Below are 12,831 nucleotides of genomic sequence, written 5' to 3'. Positions count from 1 at the left end.
ATTTAATAACCCAGTGTCAAAATAGCTTAAAAGAAGACAAAAAAGTTATGTGATGAAATAACCGTTTCCCTGCCCAAAACAAACGCCTATGATCAGTACTAGAAATTCGCAATGGATGGAATCGATTTATCTCTGGAAGATAAATATACGCACTGATTTTCGTTTTTCTAAATTGAAGCGTTCTGGAGGTATTTAAGAAAAACTAATTACAAGACGCCAATTTCAAAGAGCTCTAGCTCCCTTTAGGAAACATTTTTGGACTAGGTGAATTGAGCTAAATTGTCTTAAAATTATCTGAAGAATCTCCTATCTTCATTTGGCGGTAGAATTTCTGGACACCCTGTATAGTGTGTAGTAGTAGTTATTAAAAATAATATTATAAAACACTATATTCACAAAATATAAAATATATTGAGCAATAAAACGGAACAGAATAAAAACGATGTGAAAGTTATACTTTCACCATTACTTAAAATTGTTAAAAAACTGAAGATCAAAAAATAAAACATATTTATATTGCGATTTTTTTTAAACAAATACACTTATTATGATGAAAACCAACGGAAACTTATAGAAATTGAAATTTTCTTGCTTTACCTTTGACTGACAAATTCATTAATTTGTTTTTCAATATTCAGGTCCTTTAAAAACTCAAGATTCTTTAGAAATTTCTGTTATGTAGAAATCTGTAGAAAGTAAGATTTTCTAGCCGCTCCTAACCCATTCTGGACCTTAAGTAATTCTTAATTAGTTTTAATTTAGAAAATGATCTCTCGGTTCAAGCTAAAGAAATCGGTATAGTTAATAATATACGTAACGCAATAGTAATGTTTGGGAATGAGTGGACTAAGATATTTTTGCAATTTTTTTTTACTTAAAAAACATTTAGTTTTGAATTTGATATTTATTTAACTTTACCGACTCAAAGGGCGCCTTTAATGCCTTGGCACCGTCGTGCGCCGCACGACCTTGCCAGTATGGCGCGTCCCTGGGAGGAAGAAGGAGGAGGTTTCATAAGGAGCCACATAGCTTGGGTTGCCTAGGAGCCTCAAAATTCTTAATTTGGGACTGCAGCCAATGATGATGATGAAAGCTTTTCTCCAGTGTGAACTTTTAAATGTCTGTTCAAACTACTTGTTTGAGTAAACCGCTTAAAACAAATTTCGCACTTATAAGGCTTTTCTCCAGTGTGCACACTCAAATGTATTTTCAAACTTTTTGCTTGACTAAACTGCTTAAAACAAATTTCACACTTGTAAGGTGTTTCTGCAGTGTGCACTCTTAAATGTGTTTGTAGTTTACTTTTTGTAGTAAGCTGTTTAAAACATGTTTCACACTCATAACTCGTTTTTCCAGTGTGAAATTTCGCATGTACATCCAAAGAACTTTTATAAGTGAACTGTTTAAAACAAATTTCACACTTGTAAGGCGTTTCTCCAGTGTGCACTCTCAAATGTACTTTTAAATTACTTTTTCTAGTAAACTGCTTAAAACAAATTTCACACTTATAAGCCGTGTCTCCAATGTGAACTTTCATATGTTCATCCAAAGAACTTTTATAAGTGAACTGTTTGAAACAAATTTCACACTTGAAAGGTGTTTCTCCAGTGTGCACTCTCAAATGACGTTTCAACTCGTGTACTCGAGCAAATTGCTTTAAACAAATTTCACACTCGTTAGGCGTTTCTCCAGTGTGAACTTTCGTATGTTCATCAAAAGAACTTTTATAAGTGAACTGTTTGAAACAAATTTCACACTTGTAAGGCTTTTCTCCAGTGTGTAATCTCAAATGACCTTTCAAACCATGTGCTTGTTTAAACTGTTTAAGACAAATTTCACACTTGTAAGGAGTTTTTCCAGTGTGCACTATCAAATGACTTTTCAAAACGTCTGCTCGAGTGAATTTTTGACAACAAATTTCACACTTATAAGGCGTTTCTCCAGTGTGCAATCTTAAATGATTCTTTAAATGATGTTTCTGAGAAAACTGCTTCTTACAAATTTTGCACTTGTAAAGCTTTTCTGCTGTGTGCGTCTTTATATGTCGTTTCAAAGAACCTGCATGTTTAAATTGCTTAAAACAAATTTTACATTCACAAATAGAATTTTTTGATGATGTTTCTTCAGTGTTTGCATTTATTTGATGTTCTGTAGAGCATTCAAGTTGAGTTTTCATGATTTCCATTCCGTTCTCAGAAAAACCTAAAATAGAAATAAAAACTATACAAATTTTTGTATGTATAAACTATAGGGTAAAACAGAGAGTGATACAATTTAGTAAGATTTAACAAATAAAATTAAAACATACCAAAATGCCAAGTATACATTTTAGAAAAGAAAATTAAAGGAAAGGATTTTTAAGAAAAAATAAATGATTTTAAATCTAATGACTGACATCAGCAATATGGTAATATTGTTGTTCCATTATATCTTTTTCCATGCGTCACGATTTATTGTATAATAAGTTAAATCAAAACTTAAATGAAACGCAGGTCGATGTCTAGTCTAGGAAATGGCTATTATTCCATTGACATATTTTATTGAAGTGTTTAATCTTTTTTTTCACTGTGTCTGTTGACAGTGTACGAGTAAGTGAACTCAGTATTTGGTGTTTTGTGTGATTTTCCAAAACTGAGCGATAGGTACTCGAATAAAAGAGCGTGCTTCAATACTACATAAAAACCATCCTGATGATATTGAACCTTAAGCTGAAGATGAACTAGTGTAGTTCAAATATTTTATAGCCCAGCTTTAAGACTTACAGGGAAAACAATTTATTCCTGCTTTACAGTAATTTTGGATTATTTCTGATAACAAACTCGAATCAATGTTTCCAAATGTGTCACTAGCTTTTAAGATTTATTTTCATACAAATGCAACATGCCAATGATAATTTTCAAGAATGGAAATTATTAAAAACTGTCACGGTTCAAAAATGGCTCAAAATAGGTAACATTTCTCTCAATTATGGATTAGACACTAAATTCTGTTGTAGATACGTGATTTAAAATGTCTTGGAATATTTTTTGTTGTAATTTAAGCAACATATATAAATAAACAGATTCTTGACTAATTCTTTGTTTTATTTCTTCAAGCAAGGTTTTACAAAATGAAACAAAAATTTAAGTTTAGGTCTACAAAATGTCCACTACCATATCTAAAGGCCGGTTTTCACGCTACATCTTATTGTACGTTTTGATGGATAGGACAAATCCTATACGATAAAACGTTAAGTGTAAACAGCAAAACGTACGTCTTGTCGAATCAAAATCCAAGGTCTTCTTCTTCTTCCTCTTTATAAGCAATTCTGCTTGTTCATTGGCGGATTGATACCTCTATGGAAGGTTGTCACTCCATCTTTTGCGCGTTCGACCGATACTTCTTCTACCGATTGGTTGGTGATTTATCTCGTGCTATTTTGACCACACGTGTCTCCTTCATTCTGGTTATGTGGTTGTTCCATTCTTTTTTTCTATTTAGTGTCCATTCGTTTATACACTGTACGTTACATTGTCTTCTAATATCTTCGCTCCTCTTTCGATCTCTCAGTGTATTTCCTGTAATTCTTCTTAGTACTCTCATATCTGCCGTTTCCAGTAGTCTTTGTGTTGTAGCTGTATCGGGTCTTGTTTCTGATGCATATGTCATTATTGGTCTTACACCGGCTTTATCTCAATGTTAATATGTCGGTTTCGCTATATAGTGTTATTAAGGCATCCTGCCAATCTATTTGCTTTTTGTACTTGATTTCTCACTTCTTTGTCTAGTTTTTCGTAACTTGACAATGTAATTCCAAGGTATTTTACTTCATTACTTGTTCAATACTGATACCATCAATTTCTATTTTGCATCTGACTGGTTCTTTACTGATTACTATTGTTTTGGTTTTTATTCCGCTGCCTATATCGATAAGTTCTGTAAGTTGTCCATCTATTCTGACTTCCATTTTTTTGTTTTCGTAGATGTTCTCAATAGTTTTTATGATATCTAGAGGGACTCCTCTATTATACAGAAGATGGATTACATCTTTGAGTCTTACTCTGCCAAATGCTTTCTTTAAGTCAATCAAACAGAAATGCTGGTCTATTATACTCTAGTGATTTCTCAGTAATTTGCTTTATGACGAATATTGCATCTGTACACGATCTTCCAGTACGTCTTGTAAGATTTTAGTTGTAAGTTTTAGGGTAGTATTTAACAAGTTAATACCTCTGTAGTTTTCTGGCTGCTTTTTATCTCCTTTTTTGAATAGTAGAATTAGTTCGCTCGTCCTTCACTCTTCCTGTATTTTATGATTTTGTTAATTGTTCTGTCATTGCTGTTCCACAATATTTCAGTAATTCGTTTGGTATTCCATTCGATGAAATAAATCAGCTATTAACCGATACATTAGCAAAGGCGGGAAAAGAGGTAGCACAAACAAGAATAAAAAAGGAAAACTATATATCCCAGGAAACAAAAAACCTCATGAGCAAAAGAAAAACATTAATAAACAAGATAAGAGAAACACAGTAGATTACAAAGAGGTAAACAAAGCTATCAGAAGGAACATCAAGGAAAGTCAAAGGATAGTACAGGAAGAAAAAATAGAAAAAACCATTGAACAAAATAAAAATATGAAGTGCTTAAAACCACAGCTTGGAAGCATACAGATTAATAGTATAAAGAACAAAGAAGGCATAGAGACCAATAATATAGAAGAAATTATACAAATAACAGAAGAATATTATAAAAACCTCTACAATACAAAACAGAAACCAACACAAGAAATCCTTAAGCAATTACAAATAAAAATAAAAAATGTCAATTCCGACTTACAACCAGAAATCAGTAAGAATGAGATAAAAAGAGCACTCAAGGAGATGAAGAATAATAAATCGCCAGGAAAAGACGGGATAACTGTAGTAATGCTAAAAATGGTGGGAAAACAACTAGAGAAGTTTTGTACACACTTATGAATAAAATATTAATGACAAAACAAATACCCAACACTTGGAACGAAGCAGTAACATTGTTACTATTTAAGAAAGGAGATAAAAAGGATCTAAAGAATTACAGACCCATAACTTTACTAAATGTGATGTACAAACTATTAACCAAGATATTAACAAACAGATTAACAACTAAATTAGATGGATACCAGGCAAGAGAACAAGCCGGATTTAGAAAAAGCTTCAGTACAAGTGACCACCTTTTAACGATGAAGATATTAATCGAAAAAGCTAACGAGTATCATATCCCGCTATACATGGCATTTATTGACTTCGAAAAAGCATTTGATAGTGTCGAACACTGGGCAGTAAAGAATTCCCTACAAAACAGCAGAATAGACTACAGATATACCGACTTAATTACAAATATATATGATAAGGCAACAACAACTATCAAGCTAATGAAACAAACGGAGCCTATTAAAATAAACCGAGGAGTAAGACAAGGAGATACCATCTCGCCCAAGCTATTCAACCAAGCGCTAGAAGATGTGTTCAAACAACTGCACTGGGATGGTTTGGGTATAAACATAAACGGGCAATATCTGAATCACTTACGATATGCTGATGATATTGTATTAATAGCAGAAAGAAGTGAAGAATTACAAAGAATGATGGAAGAACTAGATATAATCGACAAAGATAGGACTGAAGATGAATTACAGTAAAACAAAAACCATGACCAATCAACAAGAAGAACTAGTAATTACAGTGGCACAAACAAGAATAGAACAAGTAAAAGAATATATATATCTAGGACAAATCACTAGATTAAATAAAGAAAATCAGACCGAAGAAATAAAGAGAAGAATAAGGTTGGCCTGGGCATCATTCGGAAAACTGTCTTATATTCTTAAGAACAGAAAATACCCGCAATACCTAAAAACAAAAGTCTTCAATCAATGTATACTCCCTGTTTTAATATATGGCTCTCAGACATGGACGTTTACAAAAGAAAATATGGAAGAAAATAGCAAAGACAGAAAGAGCCATGGAAAGACAAATGCTGAACATTAAATTATCAGACAGGAAAAGAAACGAATGGATCCGTAACAAAACAAAAGACGTCTCTACCCAAGTAGCAAAGCTTAAATGGAAGTTCGCCGGACACACCCTACGGCAGAAGGATGAAAGATGGACTAAGATGGTAATACATTGGAGACCATGGAACCACAAACGAAAAAGGGGGAAGGCCACAGATGCGATGGTCAGATGACCTGAAGAAACACACTGGGTCAAAATGGATGCAAATTGCCCAAGATAGAGAGGCATGGAAGAAGGAAGAGGAGGCCTATATCCAAGGATGGATGTTTAGGGCTGATTAGATAGATTCCATCCTTACCTGCAGATTTTCTGTTCTTCAGCTTTTCGAGTGTTTTTCGTACTCCCTGTGCACTTAATCGGTGCACACTTAAAATCCAAGGTCAGATCGAAGAAATGATGGGAGAAGCATAATTTTGCGAGAACAGATAGGATAAAACGTTACGTGAAAATACATGTTGAGACTAGTCCTAGTCGTCCGATCTTAACTCAGTTGACGACTAGCTCCACTAGAGTTCGCTTCGTTTTTCCAAAAAAAAAGCCTAATAATGTCAGACTTGCGGCAATACACCCACGATTTTCTCGGGGAATTCACTGAAGTATATAAAAGTTTTCGGTGTCTATGGCAAGTGAAAAATAAGGACTACAGTGATCATAATAAAAAAACGTCGCGTATGGGGAACTTAAAAAATACAAAGAAATGGACACGATGGCAAATCAAGACAGTTACAAGAAAAGTAAATTCAAAAATAACCATTTTCAATTTCGTTGCAACACGAAACTACAGCCGCATCATTATTGCAGTTCAATCAGAGAGTGCAGCAAACACCTCTACCGGTTTCGAAACTTATTATTCTCTTATCAGGAGGCACATATGCTGCTCTCTCTGACCCAACTAGTAGACTAAGAGCCGCTATAGGTGAAAATTCTTAATCATTTTAGGCACGATGGGACCCTATAACTTAAATAGTAGAACCTAAAAAAAAACGTTTGAACACTGTGCCGTCACTTTTCAGTGGCACATGCGTCTACAGTGGCGCATCAAACTTTCCACTTATGGACGGGATACATAAATTAAAAAATACCCTCCCTAATTACCAGAATTTAATTTTTTTCATTTTTTTAAGTTTTATGTGATTAAGACATAAGATTCATCGTAATTTTAACCCACCACCCCCTTCTCCCTGCCCCCACCATCAAAAACTTTATTTTTCGATTTTATTGTTTTTTTGGTGGGATGCAATCAATTTTAAAATGTCAAAAAATTTACACGCATAGTTAAGGGTTTTATAAAACACGTCTATTTTTTATAGACCTGTAGGTTGAGTGTACATAACCTCAAAAAAATTTTAAAATTTTTTTTTTGAAAAAAAGTATATAACTTTTTTTTGGGGATAGCTGCAGGTCTAATTTTTTCTTAGTCTTATGTATTTTATCAAACACTATATTTATAATTTTTTTCAGATTTTTCTGTAACGTTGGTCACCTTCAAAAATCCAAAAAACTGTTTTTTAAGGGGGTTTTGAACGTGTTTTTCTGATTTTTAAATATTCTAAAGAACTCAGTTACTTCAAGTTACATATAACCTATAAAAACAAAATTGATTTGATATATTATGAAGTCTATAAAATAGGGAAAATCCCCCAAAAACAGTTTTTCGGATTTTTGAAGGTGGAGAGACTTACGAAAAAATCTGAAAAAAATTTAAAATATAGTGTTTGATAAAACACACAAGATTAAGAAAAAATTAGACCGGCAGCTATTCCTCAAAAAAAGTTATACGCTTTTTTGAAAAAAAAAATTTCTTTTAATTTTTTGAGGTTATGTACACTCTACCTATGGGTCTATAAAAAATAGGCATGTTTTATAAAAGCCTCAGCTATGCGTGTGAATTTTTTGAAATTTTAAAATTGATTGCATCCCACCAAAAAAAAAAAATAAAAACGAAAAATGAAGTTTTTGATGGTGGGGGCAGGGGGAAGTGGGTGGTGGGTTAAAATCACGATGAATCCTATGTGTTAATCACATAGAACTTAAAAAAATAAAAAAAAATTAATGCTGTTAGTAAGTTCTGTTAACTTTTAATTTATTTATCCCGTCCATAAGTGGAAAGTTTGATGCGCCACTGTCGACGCATGTGCCATTGAAAAGTGACGGCACAGTGTTCAAACGTTTTCTTTTAGGTTCTACTATTTAAGTTATAGGGTCCCATCGTGCCTAAAATGATTAAGAAATTTCACCTATAGCGGCTCTTGTCTATAGGACAAAACCCGGCGTGCAGTCACGGAATGCAACGAACGAAATGGCAGGGATGCCCTTGCGGCAACTGCTATGACCATGATCCAATGATAAATTCTGATGTCCACCGCAAAATTCATTGTTTTTTTGAGGTATCTTTAAAAATTTGCCACCGTTGGCTTATTTTTCAAGATTTTTTCTTCAATTTTTTTGAATACCCTTTGAATTATACTTAATATTCTTATTTAATTTAAAAATAAAATTATTCTCTCATACTTTCAAAAAAATTTACAAAAATGTGCTTACTATCTTGATTTCAACCCCCACGCCCCCCTTAAGCATTGCTATGACACGATTTTGATAGGCAATCCATGCTGGTCGTGTTTGTCTATGTATGAAATTTAAGAAAAAAATGTTTCATCCGGCAAGCAGATGGGTACATTTCGACCTCCTATTCCGATCCCGTACTATCTCTTGACCATCTTGTCTTTTTCCTCTTCATCAATTTTTGAAGATATTCTTCTTTAGCGACGAATCGATTGAGGGTAAAATTGTACATCAACCACGCGCCTGCGCACACTGACAGTATGTAGTTCATTGCTAATCTTTCAATATAGCTATGTATGACAATGTATGTATCTGTAACCGTGCAAATAAGTCATTAAAAGAATATATTAGTGGTTTTAGGAAATGTATTATTTATTATAATTCTTGTGTTTTTGGATTTGCGTTTCCCTGTAGTAAAATAATAAAATATGTAGGCATAACATGTTTACAGTTTGTCGCCGTGTTGTGCAATTATATCCGAAACTTACGTGTCAATTCAAGTGGCTCGATGGCAGAGCGGTGGGACAGAGAACGGAAGCACACGGAAGGTCGCGGGTTCTAATCCTAGACGATTCATACTTTTTTTTATTTTTTGTTATTTTAATAAAAATTTTTTGGAAGTGGTAGATAAGAAAGTTAGTTTAATTTTTAAATAAAATACAAATAACCTGTTAAGTATATTTACTTCGTTTAAATTACCTATATAATAGAAGAATATCTTCTTACGTGCGTACAAAGTACACACACATTCTTTTTTTTCCCCAGTCGTAGTAGCGTTAAAGTTGAAAAAAAATAAAAGAAAGCAGCCGTGTTTCCTCCATAATAAAAAAATTTCACTAAACAAACAGCACACAACTCAAAACTCTGGATTGAAACTGAGGTAGAACACGGAAGGGAAAACGTAGTGTGTATACACTGGACAAAACGTACATTTTGTCGTACGTTTTGCATGACGCACAAGAAAAAGTAGCGTGAATACCGGCCTTTAACGAATACCACTCGGAGATGATTGGTTTATCCGAGGTTTTGGAGGGAAAAGGCGGATGTTTCATAAGGGGCCACATAGCTTGGGTTGCCTAGGGGCCTCAAGATTCTTAATTCGGGACTGCAGCCAATGATGATGAAGGCTCGTCTCCAGTGTGAACTTTTATATGTCTGTTCAAACTACCTGTTTGAGTAAACCGCTTAAAACAAATGTGGCACTTAAAAGGCTTTTCTCCAGTGTGCACACTCAAATGTATTTTCAAATTTTTTGCTTGACTAAACTGCTTAAAACAAATTTCACACTTGTAAGACGTTTCTACAGTGTGAAGTTTCGTATGTATGTTCAAATTACTTCTTTGCTTAAACTGTTTAAAACAAATCTCACACTTGTAAGGGGTTTCTCCAGTGTGTACTCTTAAATGTGTTTTTAATTTACTTTTTGTAGTAAGCTGTTCAAAACATATTTCACACTCATAACTCGTTTCTCCAGTGTGAAATTTCGCATGTTCATCAAAAGAACTTTTATAAGTGAACTGTTTAAAACAAATTTCACACTTGTAAGGCGTTTCTCCAGTGTGCACTCTCAAATGTACTTTTAAATTACCTTTTGTAGTAAGCTGCTTAAAACAAATTTCACACTTATAAGCCATGTCTTCAATGTGAACTTTTGAATGTTCATCCAAAGGGCTTTTATAAGTGAACTCTTTGAAACAAATTTCACACTGGTAAGGTTTCTCTCCAGTGTGTAATCTCAAATGACCTTTCAAACCATGTGCTTGTTTAAACCGTTTAAGACAAATTTCACACTTGTAAGGCGTTTCTCCAGTGTGCACTCTCAAATGACTTTTCAAAAAGTCTGCTCGAGTGAATTTTTTAAAACAGATTTCACACTTATAGGGCCTTTCTCCAGTGTGTGATCTTAAATGATTCTTTAAATGATGTTTCTGAGAAATCTGCTTAAAACAAATTTTGCACTTGTAAAGCTTTTCTGTACTATGCGTTTTTATATGTCGTTTCAAAGAACGTGCCTGTTTAAATTGCTTAAAACAAATTTTACATTCACAAATAGAATTTTTTGATGTTGCTTCTTCAGTGTTTGCATTTATTTGATGTTCTGTAGAGCGTTCAAGTTCAGTTTTCATGATTTCCATTCCTTTCTGAGAAAAACCTAAAATAGAAATAAGAACTATACAAATTTTTATATTTATGCAGAAACTACAGGTTAAAACAGAAAGTAATACAATTTAGTAAGATTGAATATGAGGACTCTAGAAGTAAAGAGGTAAATTTAAGTGACAAAAAGTTAATTTTGAGTAAACGCCGTTCAAAGTTAAGCCTTCACTGTAAATGTATGATTTTTTAATGCTAGTTTTTTTCTCTGGTTTAGTAACTGTAGGCATTATTATTATTATTTGTAACAAAAAATCGCAATTTTATTCACTTTACTCATTTTGGAGCAATTTTTAAGTTGCACTTGCATCCTTTTACTTCTAAGAAATGCAACATAAAGGTAAAAAGATTATAGAAATGTTTGTACAAATTTATTCTGCACCATAACACTTATAATACACAATTGATTTCCGATTCATTGATATCAGTGTCATAATGGTGATCCAAATCGTAATTTTCGACTTCTGCTTCTTTAAAGTCTGCTAGTTCTCCATCTGGTTGACCATCATGTCGTAGATTTATGAAAAACTCGTGGTAAATTGGAGGTACGTAGTTGAGTAACTGTTGAAGATTTGAATATTTAGCTTGCTTAATGAGAGACCTTTTGTCAATCTGTAATGGCAAGATATCTAGCAGAATGACAGATTTTTTGCCAGCTCGAGTGGGTTTCAAAGATACTTAGATAGCTCACTAAACTCTTCTGCTACCTTCAGCTGTTTTCTTGTAAAACAGGGTTAAAGGTTTGTCATTTCTTTATTTTGTCAAAAATCGTCATTTTCCATCTGTACTGTAAGGAACTTTGTACTTGTAGAGGTTACCAGCTCCATCCAATGTTGAAATACATACAGGTTCTTTTTTTAACTCTATCAAACCGAAGTCTTGGTCACACTTATTATAAGAATGGCCACTTATAAAAAAACGATGATCTACTGTTTGAATATTAGTGTTTCTGACAATGTAGAGCCAAAATTTGAATTCACATGACTCTTATTTTGGCCTCCACAGTTGTCGCTAAATGCAGTTATGTATTTCACATTTGGGGAAAGGCTTCTGATATATTTAAAGAGACAAGATAATATTTCCTGACATCCATGTGAATGTGTTACCTTCGTGTCACATCAAGAAATGGGTCATTCCAATCAGTAGGTTAGGTGCCCCTAAGTTATAAATATGTCCATAGTTGCCTTAAATAATACGCTTTATAAATTGACACATTACGAGTTGGCACAGTTTTTTGCAAGACCCTGAAGCTGATCCTAGAATAAGCCAAGACCCTCTATGGTTTGACAGCCGATAATGATGAAGAAGGCTTTTCTCGAGTGTGAACTTTCGTATGTTTATTCAAATTACTTTTTTGATGAAACTGTTTAAAACAAATTTCACACTTATAAGGCGTTTCTTCAGTGTGCACTCTCAAATGTAATTTCAAACCATCTCCTCGACTAAACTGCTTAAAACAAAATTCACACTTGTGAGGCTTTTCTCCAGTGTGCACTCTCAAATGTACTTTTAAATTACATTTTGTAGTAAGCTGCTTAAAACAAATTTCACACTTATAATCTCCAATGTGAACTTTCGTATGTTCATTAAAAGAACTTTTATAAGTGAACTGTTTAAAACAAATTTCACACTTGTAAGGCGTTTCTCCAGTGTGCACTCTCAAATGTACTTTTAAATTACCTTTTGTAGTAAACTGCTTAAAACAAATTTCACACTTGTAGGGCGTTTCTCCAGTGTGCACTCTCAAATGTACTTTTAAATTACGTTTTGTAGCAAGCTGCTTAAAACAAATTTCACACTTGTAAGGCGTGTCTCCAATGTGAAGTTTCATATGTTCATCCAAAGAACTTTTATAAGTGAACTGTTTGAAACAAATTTCACACTTGTAAGGCGTTTCTCCAGTGTGCACTCTCAAATGTACTTTTAAATTACCTTTTGTAGTAAGCTGCTTAAAACAAATTTCACACTTGTAAGGCGTTTCTCCAGTGTGCACTCTCAAATGACTTTTTAAAATGTCTGCTCGAGTGAATTGTTTAAAACAGATTTCACACTTATAGGGCCTTTCTTCAGTGTGTGATCT

At 33.5% G+C, this 12,831-nt stretch overlaps 2 protein-coding genes across 2 annotated transcripts in view; both read right to left on the bottom strand.

Moving 5' to 3' along the window:
* LOC114344460 (DNA polymerase eta) overlaps positions 1-12,831 on the bottom strand; it is a 380,902-nt gene that overhangs the window by 293,716 nt on the left and 74,355 nt on the right. The gene's annotated exons all lie outside the window — the stretch shown is intronic.
* Positions 1,232-2,809, bottom strand: LOC126887654 (zinc finger protein 879-like; the record flags this gene model as incomplete). The annotated part of the gene is made up of 1 exon (XM_050655278.1): positions 1,232-2,809. A coding segment is annotated over exon 1 (954 nt), but the record flags the coding sequence as incomplete, so codon positions are not given.

Source organism: Diabrotica virgifera, chromosome 7, assembly GCF_917563875.1.
Source record: "Diabrotica virgifera virgifera chromosome 7, PGI_DIABVI_V3a".
NCBI lineage: Eukaryota > Metazoa > Arthropoda > Insecta > Coleoptera > Chrysomelidae > Diabrotica > Diabrotica virgifera.
The sequence above is the reverse complement of the archived record's forward strand: the minus strand, read 5'-3'. Positions and strand labels throughout refer to the sequence as shown.